This window comes from Mobula birostris, chromosome 1 (assembly GCF_030028105.1).
Source record: "Mobula birostris isolate sMobBir1 chromosome 1, sMobBir1.hap1, whole genome shotgun sequence".
In the NCBI taxonomy this organism is placed as follows: domain Eukaryota; kingdom Metazoa; phylum Chordata; class Chondrichthyes; order Myliobatiformes; family Myliobatidae; genus Mobula; species Mobula birostris.
This window is the reverse complement of record NC_092370.1, coordinates 28,870,970-28,887,470: the sequence shown is the minus strand read 5'-3', so window position 1 is coordinate 28,887,470 and position 16,501 is coordinate 28,870,970. Positions and strand designations below refer to the sequence as shown.

At 41.0% G+C, this 16,501-nt stretch overlaps 1 protein-coding gene across 11 annotated transcripts in view; it reads left to right on the top strand.

Moving 5' to 3' along the window:
* Positions 1-16,501, top strand: part of LOC140195234 (uncharacterized) — a 665,367-nt gene that overhangs the window by 533,837 nt on the left and 115,029 nt on the right. For all 11 annotated transcript variants that reach the window (XM_072253281.1, XM_072253262.1, XM_072253330.1 and 8 more), the window contains 2 exons: positions 6,977-7,070; positions 7,628-7,698. In XM_072253281.1, coding sequence (XP_072109382.1) covers positions 6,977-7,070; positions 7,628-7,698 — 165 coding nt within the window. The remainder of the gene's footprint in view (positions 1-6,976; positions 7,071-7,627; positions 7,699-16,501) is intronic.

Sequence of the window (16,501 nt, the reverse complement as noted above, 5' to 3'; positions counted from 1 at the left end):
GGGATGAGAAGAGGCAAGCTGCAGTGAAACATAAAACCAAAAGCTGTGGATGAACCATGAGGTACGTCATTTGCTGACAGCTAGATCTGTGGCATTTAAGTCTGGTGACCCAGGTCTGTCCAAGGTATGACTTGCGGAGGGCTATTTCAAGAGCAAAGATACAATTCCGAGCAAGGTTGGAGGCGACATTGGATGCATGTCAACTCTGGCAGGGCTTGCAAGACATCACTTCCTACCAAGCGAAACCCGATAGCATGAACGGCAGTGATGCTTCACTACCAGATGAACTCAACGCTCTCTATGCCTGCTTTGAAAGGGAAAATATAACTACAGCTGTGAAGATCCCTGCTGCACCCAGTGACCCTGTGATCTCTGTCTCAGAGGCCGATGTTGGCTGCCTTTAAGGATGGTGAATCTTGGGCCGCTGTACCTCCCTCTGCAATTGGATCCTTGACTTTCTAACCGGAAGACCACTACCTGTACCGATTGGTGATAATATCTCCTCCTCACTGACAATCAGCACTGGTGTGTGCTTAACCCACTACTCTACTCCCTCTATACCCATGACTGTGTGGCTAGGTATAGCTCAAATGCCTTCTATAAAGTTACTGATGATACAACTGCTGTTGGTAAAATCTCAGATGGAGATGATAGTGCATACAGGAGCAAGATATACCAGCTGGTTGAGTGATGTCACAGCAACAATCTTGCACTCAATGTTAGTAAGATGAAAGAGTTGATTGTGGACTTCAGGAAAGATAAGATGAAGGAACCTAAACCAATTCTTATAGAGGGATTGGAAGTGGAGAGAGTGAGAAATTTCAAGTTCCTGCATGTCAAGCTCTCTGAGGGTCTAACCTGATCCAATATATCGATGCAGTTATAAAGAAGGCATGACAGTGGCTATATTTCATTAGGAGTTTGAAGAGATTCAGTTTGTTACTTAAAACACTTGAAAACTTCATTAGATGTACCATGGAGACCATTCTGACAGGCTGCATCACTGTCTGGTATGGGGATGGGGGCCTACTGCATAGGCCCAAACAGAAAGTTGTAAAATTAGTCAGCTCCATCTTTGGTACTGGCCTCCACAGAATCCAGGACATCTTCAAGGAGTGGTGCCTCAAAAAGGCGATATACATTATTAAGGACCCCCATCACCCAGGGTATGCCCACTTCTCATTGTCACCATCAGAAATGGGGTACAGAAGCCTGACGGCACACACTCTATCATGCCCATGTCAATCCATACTCCCCCTTCTCCAGCCTTGTATCCCTTTTGCCAATCAACTTCCCAGCTCTTGGCTTCATCCCTCCCCTCCTATCATTTCGGGTCTCTCCCTCCCCCTCCCACTTTCAAATCTCTTACTATCTCTTTTTTCCATTAGTCCTGACGAAGGGTCTCGACCAGATGCTGCCTGGCCTGCTGCGTTCAACCAGCATTTTGTGTGAGTCATTGGACCTTTTTTTGGCTCAAAATGGAATGAACTGCTAGAAAAAGAAAATCTTTTTCTGTGAAAGATAAGCTTCACGCACGTGACGCAATCAACACTAAAAGTCAAACTCAAGTTGCACGAGACCTCGGGATACTGGAATCAACACTTCGTGGCTGGAAATCACACAAAGAAAAGTTACGCGCATCACTTTGCAAAGTTGAAGAAGCAGGACTTAAAGCCGAACACCTGAAGACAGCCGAAGATGTCAGCCTCGATGACTCCCTGTATGAGTGGTTCATTCAAGCTCGCTCAGAAAGCCTTCCAATTTCCGGTCCTGTTCTCAAAGCTCAAGCCAAGAAGTTTGACAAGCAGATCAATGGAGAAACCTCACAGTTCAAAGCTAGCAATGGATGGCTAGGTCAGTTTAAACGCCGTCACGGGATTTCTCAACTGTTAGTGTCAGGAGAAATTGGCTCAGCCGACAGTGCCGCCGCCAGTGAATACCAGGCTGAACTAAAAGCTCACTTAGAAGAAGGTGGCTACATGGAAGAACAAGTCTACAACTATGACGAAACAGGCCTCTGCTACAAGACCGTATACTGGCCAGCAAAGATGACGCTCACTGACATGAGGTGTTCAAACAACGCAAGGATCACGTGACGTTGTTGTTTTGTGTAAACAAGATTGGAACACATAAGTTAAAACCACTCATGATTGCCAAATCTCGCTCACCCCGCTATGAAGTTGTTACCATTCGAGTACATGTACAGCAGCAACGCTTGGATGACAAGTGTCATCTTTGAGGATTGGTTTCACAAAACCTTTGTCCCTGCCGTCTGCGCTTATTTGCGTAAGCAAAAGCTAGAACCCAAAGCTCTTCTTTTGCTTGACAACTGTCCCGCTCATCTGCCAGCCGCCAACCTAGTAAGCCATGATGGAAAGATCCGAGTTTCTTATCTCCCCAAGAACACTACATCCAAGATCCAGTCCCTAGATCAGGGGATCATCTCCGTGTTCAAGCAGAATTACAGGCTGGAATTAATTCATAGAATTGTAGATGGCTCAACAAAGCTTGAAGCCTATCTGGAAAGCCTGAACGTGAAGGCAGTTTGCCACTTAGGTGGGAAGGCCTGGGCAGCAGTCAGCTCATCATGTGTAGAGAAATGCTGGGAGGAGGTTCTGGGGCCAGCCTTTTCATCACGCCAATCCACCACAGAAGATGATGATGACGAGCCAGATTTGTACGGCTTCACAGAGGAAGATGTGCGTGAGGCGGAGAAGCTGTCTGAATGGAACAACGAAGAGCTACACCAGTGGTACTCTGCCGACGACGAATGCCCAACATATGAGCACGTAACATAACTATAGCACCGGCAGAGGCAAGTGTACCGGTTCTCGAGCCACAAGAAGGTGATAACGAAGAGCCTCCACCCCACCCCCAAAAGTGTCTGAAGCTATTGAACACCTCGAGGCTAGCCTCCGTTGGTTGGAGACCCAGGAGGTGGACCACATAAAAATCCTCCAATTCAGAAGCATTCTAGATTTCGCTCGCAGCCAGTGACATGCTACGTTCAAGCAAGGAACACTCGGATCACTTTTTTAAGAAATAAACTGTAAATGGTGATTGCTAATATTCTTGAATGTTTTTATTTGTTGTTTTGTGTATTAAAAAGCTTTAGTAAAAATTAATTTGTGTTTTCATTTCTACAGTAACAACAGCCCTGATTTAGCGCGACCCTACTTTTTTCGCGATGACATGTTATGGACCCAAACGATCACGTTATAATGGGATTTCACTGTGTGTATATATGTATATTCACAGTAATTGATTTACTTGGTTATAAATTTGTTTATTTTTCTGTCTATATTATCACGTATTGCATTGAACTGCTGCTAAAGTTAACAAATTTTATGACACTTGCGGGTGATAAACCTGATTCTGATAGGGGACCCAATGGCTAGGGGAAATGACAAGAGTGCTGTGGACGAGAACGAGTTTCCCAGATGGTACTGTATGTTGCCTCCTGAGTGCCTGGCTCAGGGACATCTAGGATTGAGTTCCCAGCTTTCTTAAGTGGGAGAGTGGGCAGCCAGAGGCCATAGTCCATGTCACTACCAATAAAATAGTTAGAAAGGGTGATAAGGGCTTGCAAAGTCAGTTTAGGGAGTTAGATGCCAAGTTAAAGGATAGAACCTCCAGAGTCGTGATCTTAGTATTGCTACCTGTGCCACATGCTAGCGAGGCCAGAAATAAGAAGATCATACAGTTTAACATGTGGCTAAGGAGTTGGTGTATGAGGAAGTGCTTCAGATTTTTGGATCATTGGGCTCTCTTCCAGGGAAGGTGAACTTGTACAAAAGGGATGATTTGCACCTGTACTGGAGGAAATATCCCTAAGAGAAGGTTTGCTCATGCTGCATGGTGGTCGTGGTGGTGATCAGGCATTTGAACTAGTGTTGCTGAATGATGGGAACCAGAGTGCCATAGTAGATAGTGCAGTGGTTAAGGGGAAAGATGTTGTTAAGCCTACGTACAAGATGTTGAGCATGGTAGGACTAATGTTCCGAGTTGTATATATTTCAGTCCAAGTATTGTAGGAAAGGTGGATGAGCTTAGGGCATGGATCAGCATGCTGAATTATAACGTTGTGGCCATTAGTGAGACTTGGTTCAAAAGGGGCACAGTTGGCATCTTATTGTTCCAGGGTTCTGTTGTTTTAGACATGATCAAGTGGGTGGGATTAAAGGGTGGCGTACTAGTCAGAGAAGATTGAACAGCAGTACTCAGAGAGGACAGGCTGAAGAGCTCAGCTACAGAAGCCATAAGGGTGGAACAGAAGAGTATGAAAGGTATGACTAAATTCATGGGGTTATATTATAGACTTCCCAATAGGTAGCGGGATTTACAGGATCCAAGTTGTAGAGAGATCATACACTGTTGTAAGATATATAAGATTGTGATAATAGGTGATTTTAACTTTCCAGAAATTGACTGGGACATCCATACTGTAAAAGGGCTGGATAGGATAGTATTTGTCAAGTGTGCTTAGGAAGGTTTACTTAATCAATACATAGAGTTTCCAACTAGAGAGGGTATAATATTAGATCTCCAATTAGGGAATGAGACAGGGAAGGTAACAGAAGCTTGTGCAGGGAATACCTTGTATCGGGTGATCATTATGCCATCAGTTTTAACATAACTATGGAGAAGGATAGGTCTGATCCTTGGGATGAGATTCAAACTTGGGAATAAGCTAATTTTGATGGTATCAGAAAGGATCTAACAAGTATGGATTGGTGCAGGTTGTTCTCTGGCAAAGACATGCTTGATAAGTGGAAGGCCTTCAAAGATGACATTTTGAGAGTACAGAGTTTGTATGTACCTGTCAAAATAGAAGGCAAGAATAACAGGTTTAGAGAACCTTGGTTTTCAAGAGATATCGAAGCCCTGGTTAAGAAGAATAAGGAGCTACATAGCAAGTACAGGCAGGCAGGAACAAATGAGGCACTTGAGGAGTGTAAGAAATACAAGAGGACACTTAAGAAAGATTTCAGGAGGATTAAAAGAAGGCATGATGTTGCTCTAGCAGACAATGCGAAGGAGAATCCCAATAGCTTCTACAAATATATTATGAACAAAAGGATAGCAGGGACAAAACTGATTCTCTTGCTGATCAGAGTGGTCATCTATGCATGGAGACGAAAGAAATAGGGGTGATCTTAAATGGATTTTTTCTTATCTGTATTTACTCAGGAGACAGACACAGAGTCTACAGATGTGAGGCAAAACAGCAGTGAGGTCATGGGCCATATACAAATTACAGAGAAGGAGCTGTTTGCTGTCTTGAGGCAAATTCAAGTGCATAAATCTCAAAGGCCAGACATTGTGTTCCCTTGGATCTTGTTGAAGGCTAGTGCCAATATTGTAAGGGCCCTAGCAGAGATATTTAAAATATCTTTTGCACTAAGTGAGGTGCCTGAGCATTGGAGGATCGCTAATGGTATTCCATTTTTTAAGAAAGGCTCTAAGAATAAGACAGGAAATTATAAGCCAGTGAGCTTGATATCACCAGTGGGTATGTTATTGGAAGGTATTCTAAGGGACCAGATGTATAAGTATTTGGACAGACAGAAACTGATTAGGGATAGTCAACATGGCATTATGCATGGTAGGTCATGTTTAACCAATCTTCTAGAGTTTTTAAAGGAAGAAACCAAAAAAGCTGATGAAGGCCCAGTAGTGGATGTTGTCTACATGTACCTTAGTAAGGCATATGACAAAGTCCTGCATGGGAGGATGGTCAAGAAGGTTCAGTCACTTCACATTCAGGATGAGGTACCAAATTAGATTAGACAGTGGTGTTGTGTTTGCAGAAGCCAGAGAGTGGTAGTAGATGGTTGCTTCTCTGACTGGAGGCCTGCAACTAGTGTGCCAGAGTGATCGGTGCTGGGTCCATTGTTGTTTGTCATCTATATCAGTGATCTGGATGATAATGTAATAAACTGGATCAGCAAATTTGCAGATGACATGAAGATCAGGGGTGTAGTAGACAGCAAGGAAAGCTATTAAGACTTGTAGCAGGATCTAAACCAGTGGGAAAATGGGCTGAAAAATGGCAGATGGAATTTAATGCTGACAAATATGAGCTGTTGCACCTTGGGAGGACATACCAGGGTAGAGCATTAAGGAGTACAGTAGAACTAAGAGATCTGGGATTACAGATGCATAATTCCAAGAAAGCGGCATCATAGGTAGATAGGGTAGTAAAGAGTGCTTTTGTTACATTGGCCTTAATAAATCCAAGTATTGAGTACTGGAGTTGAGATGTTGAGATGAAACAGGAGGCCTAATGTGGAGTATTGTGTGTATTGTGTGCAGTTCTGGTCATCTACCTACAGGAGAGATATCAAAAGGAATGAAAGAATGTAGAGAAAGTGTATAAGATGTTGCTAGGCCATAAAGACACAAGTTATAGGGAAAGGTTCTAGAGTGCAGGAGAATGAGGGGAGATTTGATAGAGGTACAGTATAAGCAATTATGGGGTGTATAGCTAGAGTAAATGCAAGCAGGTTTTTTTCCACTGAGGTTGGGTGAGACTAGAACTCGAGTTCATGTTTTAAGGTTGAAAGCTGAAATGTTTAAAGGAAACATGAGGGGTCTTCTTCAATTAGAGGATGGTGAGAGTGTGGAACGAATTGCCAGTAGAAGTGGTGGATATGGGTTTGATTTCAATATTTTAGATTAATACGGATATTGGAATATCAATGGGAGGGGTACAGGGGGCTTTGGGCTGGGTGCAGGTTGATGGGACTAGGCAGATTAATAGTTCGGCACGGATTAGATGAGACTTAAAGCCTGTTTCTGTGCTGTAGACTCCCTAAAATTTCATTCAGCTCTCCAATATTTCATTTAAAAGTTCGAATGAGAATGATCCAGAGTAATGTAATTTGATGGTTTCAGTAAGAATCTTGCTTCTAATTAAATCCTTGTAACAAATGCATTTCTTAATGATTTACAATGTCACAATATTGTTTCACAGTTGTTTACAGGAAACTATTAAAGATTTGAATCAAGAATTGAAGAAGGTAAAAACTGAGATGGAAGAAAAGGAAAACAAAACAGAACAATTAAAGGTACGTAAAGTATACAGTATTTCCATTGTGCAGTTTTAGCAGTAATTAATGTGATTTGAGCAGTAATTGATCTTATCCAATTTCATATTCCATTCTGCCTTAAAATTCATAAAGTTGTGAACTTTTTGCATTTTCAGTGCCTTGTTTATTTTTATGAGTAAACCTAATCTTTCCAGTTAAAAGGCACAAATTGTAAAATTATATCTATTTTTATTGTCTTAACGAAGAGTTTTGTTGTAGAAATTAAATATTGCTAGCATTCAATAACAGTAACACACACAAAATGATGGAAAAACTCAGCAGGCCAGGCAGCATCTATGGAAAAAAGTACAATCAAGTTTTCGGCCTAAAACATCGACTGTACTTTTTTCCATAGATGCTGCCTGGCCTGCTGAGATCCTCCAGCATTTTGCCTGTGTTACTCAGATTTTCAGCATCTACAGATTTTCTCGTTTAGCATTCTGTAATTATTGTTTATGTTTCCTTTATGTGTACAGTACTTGATAAGCTTTAATAGTCAGAATACTCAATGAATATAATAGTGGTTCTTTTAATAGGCATTACAGAGTCATGGTGCCAGTCAACAAATACTGCTCAATCAACTCGGAAGTCAACTGAAGAACCAAGAGTAAGCGATTATGTCATATCTACACTGAAATACCGTATCTTCTGCTACATTTCATTTGTTTATGAGTAATATTTTTTAGCATATTGGCAATTTCACTACACCCAATTAGCTTTAGCTAAGCTTTTCTGTTTCAGGAACATTCGGAATGAACCAAGAAAACTATATTTTAATATTTCTAAAAAGTAATTGAAAGTCAAAATGAAAGTCAGTTTTATTCAAGTTAAACATAATTAAAATTTGTTTTCTTTTATTGTGCTTTAGGATGGATTTAAACATAGAAACATAGAAAATAGGTGCAAGAGTAGGCCATTCAGCCCTTCAAGTCTGTACCGCCATTCAGTATGATCATGGCTGATTATCCAACTCAGAACCCTGTACCTGCCTTCTCTCCATACCCCCTGATCCCTTTAGCCACAAGGGACATATCTAGCTCCCTCTTAAATATAGCCAATGAACTGGCTTCAACTGTTTCCTGTGGCAGAGAATTCCACAGATTCACCACTCTCTGTGTGAAGAAGTTTTTCCTCATCTCGGTCCTAAAAGGCTTCCCCTTTATCCTTAAACTGTGACCCCTTGTTCTGGACTTCCCCAACATCAGGAATAATCTTCCTGCATCTAGCCTGTCCAATCCCTTTAAAATTTTATACATTTCAATAAAATCCCCCCTCAATCTTCTAAATTCCAGTGAGTATAAGCCTAGTCGATCCAGTCTTTCATCATATGAAAGTCCTGCCATCCCAGGAATCAATCTGGCGAATCTTCTTTGTACTCCCTCTATGGCAAGAATGTCTTTCCTCAGATTAGGGGACCAAAACTGCAGGTGTGGTCTCACCAAGGCCCTGTACAACTGCAGTAGAACCTCCCTGCTCCTGTACTCGAATCCTCTTGCTATGAATGCCAGCATACTGTTTGCCTTTTTCACTGCCTGCTGTACCTGCATGCCCACTTTCAATGACTGGTGTACAATGACATCCAGGTCTCGTTGCACCTCCCCTTTTCCTAATCGGCCACCATTCAGATAATAATCTGTTTTCCTGTTCTTGCCACCAAAGTGGATAACCTCATATTTGTCCACATTAAATTGCATCTGCCATGAATTTGCCCACTCACCTAACCTATCCAAATCACTCTGCATCCTCTTAGCATCCTCCTCACAGCTAACACTGCCTCCCAGCTTCGTGTCATCCGCAAACTTGGAGATGCTGCATTTAATTCCCTCGTCTAAGTCATTAATGTATATTGTAAACAACTGGGGTCCCAGCACTGAGCCTTCCGGTACCCCACTAGTCACTGCCTGCCATTCTGAGAAGGTCCCGTTTATTCCCACTCTTAGCTTTCTGTCTGCCAACCAATTCTCTATCCACATCAATACCTTACCCCCAATACCGTGTGCTTTAAGTTTGCACACTAATCTCCTGCGTGGGACCTTGTCAAAAGCCTTTTGAAAATCCAAATATACCACATCCACTGGTTCTCCCCTATCCATTCTACTAGTTACATCCTCAAAAAATTCTGTGAGATTCATCAGACATGATTTTCCTTTCACAAATCCATGCTGACTTTGTCCAATGATTTCACCACTTTCCAAATGTGCTGTTATCACATCTTTGATAACTGACTCTAGCATTTTCCCCACCACCGATGTTAGGCTAACCGGTCTGTAATTCCCCGGTTTCTCTCTCCCTCCTTTTTTAAAAAGCGGGTTACATTAGCCACCCTCCGGAACTAATCCTCAGGAACTAATCCAGAATCTAAAGTGTTTTGAAAAATTATCACTAATGCATCCACTATTTCTTGGGCTACTTCCTTAAGCACTCTGGGATGCAGACCATCTGGCCCTGGGGATTTATCTGCCTTTAATCCCTTCAATTTACCTAACACCACTTCCCTACTAACATTTGGTTTAAAACAATATAAATAAAGGTGAGCACCACGTGGCCTGTCTGAGGCAGCTGACTCTGTAATTGGAAATTCAATGCTTGCAATGTTGGCCCAGAGAGAGTGTTGAGGATGGGCTGCCAATCACTCCAATAGATTTGGAGTATTTACAGAGAGGGTATTGGTGCTTTATGGATTACTGAAAATAGCATTTGTCTCTTGGTAGCAATGTTGGTATCTTTTATGCTTAAGTCATTGCTTTGTTGTAAGAAAAGATGCTTCACTGAAGAATTAAGTAACTGTTTAAACTGTTCAGTCAAGACATAAGAGATTGCAAATGTTGGAATCTGGAAAAAACAAAAAATCTGCTGGAGTACAGCAGTGTCTATGCATTGAACTGCTGGTGCTAAGTTAACAAATTTCGCGACACATGCTGGTGATAATAAACCTGATTCTGCAATTGCTAACATTTTGGATCACTCGTCTGACCTTAAACCTATGGCCTCTAGTTATAGACTCCTCTGGCCTGGAAAAGATTCTAACATGGTACTAATACTCATTCATTTGTTCATTATGTGCCATGTCGCATGATGTGGGCAACTATGGTCTTTCCATGACCATAATTGTTCTTACCAAATTTTTCTACAGAAATGGTTTGCCATTGCCTTCTTCTGGGCAGTGTCTTTACAAGATGGGTGCCTGACATCAGTGGTTGCATAACCAGGACTTGTGATATGCACCATCTGCTCATATGAACAACCACCACCTGCTTCCTTTACAGGGAGAAGGCAGGAGAATGAGATTGAGAGGGATAATAAATTAACCATGATGGAATGGCAGAGCAGACTCAATGGGCCAAATGGCCTAATACTGCTCCTATGTCCTTCTGAGCTATCATCCTGATGAATCTCTCCTGCACTCTTATTATGGCTACCAAATCCTTCTCGGAGCTTGGTAACCCAAACATTACCACTTGCCTGAAATTCAGTGTCACCTAACTGAAAATCAGTGAAATATGGTTATGACTGTGTTCAGTGGAAAGTTGACTGAGTATTTCCAAGTGTGACTTAGCTTGTGCCTCTGATTTTGGAGGAATTGCAGTGGAACTTGTTATGTCTGGAGGACTGTCATTAGACACTGCAAAGACGGTGTGTTCTTCCCAGCACACTGCTAGACTGGGAAGCTTATCAGTTGTCATTCATTTACCATGCATGCTTCAGGATCCCCAATCTAATTCCATCCAGTGTTTGGAGTTACAATGATATAATTGAAGATTTGTCATACGGGCAAAAAATGCAGTGAATAACTGCCAATAGTTGTGTTAATCCTTGAGAGCTACTGTAGAACTGGTGGAGGGTTATGAAATGGCATTAGGTTGCAGCAACTGGATCTCTCTTCAAAGTTCATGTGGATTTCTGTTTACTCAGTCTTTGCGAGACATTGATAGGTTCACACCAATGAGTGTAATGGAAGCTATTAGAGCAGAACATCTAAGATAGCAGTAAATATACGGTCACACAAAAAATATATATGCACATATATTTGAGTGCAAGTTAAAAGAAACAGCATAAAGTAAAAAATTAAATTTAACCATTTATGGCACAATAAAAGAATCCATTCATTTTATCATGTTCACACTGGCCACAATGGAACAAATTGGTCTGCTTCCATTTCGCATCTTTAAAGCTGTGAGTTCCATACTCCACATTCTTTAGTAAAGAAATTCCTCCATTCCCCGCTAATCATTATATCAATCCATTTAAATCCATGGTCCCTAGTTTTGGTAGTTTCACAAAGGGAAATAGGATCTTTCTGTTCGCCCTGACCGGGCCTCACATGATTTTCTGTACTTCATTTACATCACACTCCTAAACACTCATCATAATTCTATCAACTTATGCAAAGCCCTGTAAGTCTGCTCTATGCCCCCTCTAGTGCTGTTGCATCCTAGTTGCAGTGGTGATTTGAGGCCTTTAAAACATATAAAATTCCAAGGCAGTTCAACTGGGTAAATGCAGGGTTGATAATTCCCCTGGCTAAGGAAGCCAGAACTAAGAAGGTGATCATCTAAAAATAAGTGACTGATCATTTATTACAGAATTCAGAGAATAGTGAGTCTTAAAAGTTATTCCTTAGATGACTGTGAAGGCCAATCATTGACTGCATTCCAAACAATGATCAGTATCAGAACTAGGCAGGAGGAGAAGATGACGGCGCAACGCAGCGCATGTAGCCTCTCCGGTGAAATGATAACGTATTTGTAAGTAGGGTGCCGTGCACAATTCTGATTTGATGATGACAGACGTGAGAAGCAGAGGAACATCTGGAGAAATTTCTGAAATGCCCGGTTCACTGCCGCTGCTACTGTACGATCGAGAATCTCCGGAGGGAAGGCCCCAAAATCCCCGGCTTTCCCTGCTGCTGGCAACCGAGGCTGAGGTCGAAGCGTTTGGCAGAGATGGTGCTCGGAGGGCTGATCAGAGCTCGAAGTTTTCGGACAACTCAGAGTCGGACTGTGGTCGGGTATGGCAGGGAGAATTTTCTTCCTTCTCCCATCTGCGTGAGATGTGGGACTTTCAAGAGATTTTGAACTTTTTTACTGTGCCATGGCCTGTCCTTCATCAAGTTATGGTATTGTTGCACTGTTGTAACTATATGTTATAATTATGTGGTTTTTGTTAGTTTTTCAGTCTTGGTCTGTCCTGTGTTTCTGTGATATCACACCGGAGGAATATTGTATCATTTCTTAATGCATGCATTACTAAATGACAATAAAAGAGGACTGTGTGTCCTCATAATCTAATCTAATATTTCTGATGATAAATGAATTAAGGGATATGGAGATAGAGAGGAAAATAGTGCTGGAGGTGGGAGTTCAACCATGATCTTGATGGATGCTAGACAATCTAGACCAGACTCAAGGCTTCCTTCTCTTCCTTCTCGTGTTGTGTTTTTGTGTTGTAGAAAGTAAGCATTCTACATAAACAACGTATCTACCAATTCCACAGCCTTCAGGAGTCCGCAGATTTACACTCCAGGTTCTTCGTACTTTTCATTTATTTGCTTGCTTTATGTGCCATGCAAGAATATATTCTCTCAAACTTCTCAAGGATCACTTTTGGTTGGCATATTTGTGCATATTTAACCAGTTTTGCTGTAGATTTGCACATCCATATTTCACAAAAAGCAAAGGAGCTGATATTGAGCTCTGCAGAATCACATTGCACACAGCCTTCCGGTTACCAAAACTCCTGAAAACATTATGCTTTTCTTTATCTGTTGAATTTTTAATTTAACATGCCACTTTCCCTGAATGTGATGGGCTCTTACCTTCCAGATCAATTTACCATATGATACCAAATGTCTTGCTAAAACGTATGTAAATGCATCAAATTACCCCCACCCCTGTCTCCTTCTAAAATCTTCCATGCTGGAAGTTGTCTTTGACCAACTTGTGCTTCTCATAATGCTGATTAATGCTCCCCTGGGATTTTTTTTACAATGATTTACCCATTGTCAGTGTACAGCTGACTAAATCTTACTGATCTATCTCTTTCTCCATTTTTACCCCATAGCACTGATCCTGTGCTATTTGTTTCATTGCTTCTATTGAGAACCTAGGTAACATATCTTTTAAACAGGAATTATGATTTACCCATTTTTTAAGAACCTGGTCCCCTAACATATCTTGTCACAAATAAGAGATCCCATAAATAAATTATTGATATTATTATCATTATTCATGTTATTCACTGGATAACATTTTCTCATGAACTTGCAGATGTTTCTTTTCACAAATAAAATCTCAATTTTAAAACTATGATGGATGAAAAGTATACCATAGTATAATGGATCCTAAGTCAATGCTCTCATTATAAAAACATATAAAATTTGTTGAGCCTTAATTGGAAACTCATCTGTGATGCCATCAAAAAGACAACCTCCTTCTATTCAGATCAGAGGTAACATGTAGATTTTTATTCTCTGCATCAAAGAAGATTAAATACTTTAACTGGATAACTTCACAGTGATGGACCTCTGACTGGCTGACATTTTCAGTTATAAAGTTCTCCAGCTATAGTATCACATATCAAATCGAGGGTTGTTCCTTTGCTTACCTTTCATACTATTGATGATGTTCTTGAAAGAACTAATCAAACAAAACCAGGCTTTTCCATTTTTTTTTGTTATTACAACTTTTCTTTAGCAATGATAAATAATTAAAACAACATTAAAATTTGTCACAGCAAGCTACAATTTTTTTCCTTTTGACAAATATATTTTTCCTTACTGTCCATGGGAGAGCTGCTTTTAATCTAGAGGTATTATATCCAATCTACTGTGTTTGCATTTTAGATAGAGTTGAATTTGGCTTCATCTGTCTATTCTTTCCTAAAAGGGGCTTTCCAGTTTTGTCCAACATCAAATTTAACTTAACAGTCTATAATTTGAATTATCTGTGCAAATATATTCTGCATTTGAACCTGCTGCCATATGTGGCTTGAAACTTGAAGGAGATGTATTTTGGTTGAGTTCTGAGATAGATTCTAACATGCCAAAAATTATTAGTTAGTAACAAGCACTTGTCATCGATTTCTCCTTCAAATAAATTCTCCAGGCTTCTTCTGTCCTGAAGCCAATGGCAAATTCCTAAGTAGTCACTCAATCACTTCAGAATGATCTTAATTTAATGCCAATAAGTATGTTCTACAAAGACCATTGAACCTTTTTAATGTTGATTTCACTGTTGATGGTATTTGCTAATCCTTGTTTTGCTTTCCACAAGGAGAAAATGTGCTTGTTTGTCTTCTTATCTCCAAACAGATGTTATTAAGTTAGATATCATAACTTATCTTATTTTATTATACCCACTCCAACAGAAGAATTTTTTTCTTGTAAAGTGCTATACCACACAGGATATTACATTCTGCTTGGCAGTTGTTATAAGAGATGAAATGCAGCTGCATAGGTCACTGAGCATACCTTCTTAAACATTCTTGAACTAGCTAGTTAAACAAAACAAGGAAGACAGTACTTAGCACAGGCTCAGCTGCATTTAAACAAGGTCTTTTAGTCCTTGGATTACAAGGGCACTGTTTCCTTTGGCATAACATTAAATACCCATTATATTCGCTTCACTAAAAGAGCTAAAAGAAACAGATGGGAAAATACAGCTATTTTAATTAAGAACAAAGACACTTATCCCAATAAGTACCATGCTAATATTTAAGTCAGATAGTATGCTGTTTTAACTGTGTTATACTGGAGTAATGTATCATAACTACCATGCAACTACATAATATGCAGCTATGACCTTTCATGTCTAAGTGTCTAAATGTTCTTCTTAGACAGTCCATGAGGATTGAGGATGCCTTATTTCTTCTCTGAATTTTTGGGTTCTGAAGTGTTTGATGAGGGCAATGCAGAACTACTGACTCTTTCACAGACGGGCCAATGCACGGCTTCAGAACTCTGAATGCCGTCTGAAATGTTCCATCTACACCCGGAGCAGCCATGGGTCAGGCATTATTGGAAAAGGATGTTGCCTTTTCTTAAGGAGGCTTCAAGAGCATCCTTGAAATTTTCTTCAGTCATCCCTTTGAAACTTTGACCTATCACCTCATGGCTTCAGGCATTATTTCCATTCACTCTTCAAAAAGGCAACAATTATACCAGTGCCTGAGAAGAAGAACGTGAGCTGCCTTAATGACTATCACCCAGTAGCACTCAGATCTACAGTGATGAAATGCTTTGAGAGGTTGGTCATGACTAGACTGAACTCCTGCCTCAGCAAGGACCTGGACCCACTGCATTTTGCCTATCGCCACAATAGGTCAATGGCAGACGCAATCTCAATGGCTCTCCACACAGCTTTAGACCACCTGGACAACACAAACACTTATGTCAGGATGCTGTTCATTGACTATAGCTCAGCATTTAATACCATCATTCCCACGATCCTGATTGAGAAGTTGCGGAATCTGGGCCTTTGCAATTGGATCCTTGACTTCCTAACCACAATCTGTGCGGATTGATGATAACATATCCACCTTGCTGACAATCAACACTGGTGCACCTCAGGGATGTGTGCTTAGCCCACTGCTGTACTCTCTATATACACATGACTGTGTGGCTAGGCATAGATCAAATACCATCGATAAATTTGTTGACGATACAACCATTGTTGGTAGAAACTCAGGTGGTGACGAGAGGGCGTACAAGGGGGAGATATGCCAACTAGTAGAGTGGTGTTGCAGCAACAACATGGCACTCAATGTCAGTAAGACAAAAAAGCTGACTGTGGACTTCGGGAAGGGTAGAACGAAGGAACACATACCAATCCTCATAGAGGGATCAGAAGTGGAGAGAGTGAGCAGTTTCAACTTCCTGGGTGTCAAGACCTCTGAGGATCTAACCTGGTCCCAACATATCGACGCAGTTATGAAGAGGGTAAGACAGCGGCTATACCTCAGTAGGAGTTTGAAGAGATTTGGCATGTCAACAAATACACTCAAAAACTTCTATAGTTGTACCATGGAGAATATTCTGACAGGCTGCATCACTGTCTGGTATGAAGGGGCTACTGCACAGGACCGAAAGAAGCTACAGAAGGGTGTTAATCTAATCAGCTCCATCCTGGGCACTAGCCTATAAAGTACCCAGGATATCTTTAGGGAGCGGTGTCTCAGAAAGGCAGCATCTATTATTAAGGACCTTCAGCACCCAGGGCATACCCTTTTATCACTGTTACCATCAGGTAAGAGTTATAGAAGCCTTAAGGCACACACTCAGCAATTCAGGAACAGCTTCTTTCCCTCTGCCATCCTAAATGGACATTGAATCCTTGGACACTTGACTGGTTAGTATTCAAGGACTCGGCAGCTAACCTCGGTGAGTATGCCTCAGCTGTCACAAACTTTATCTG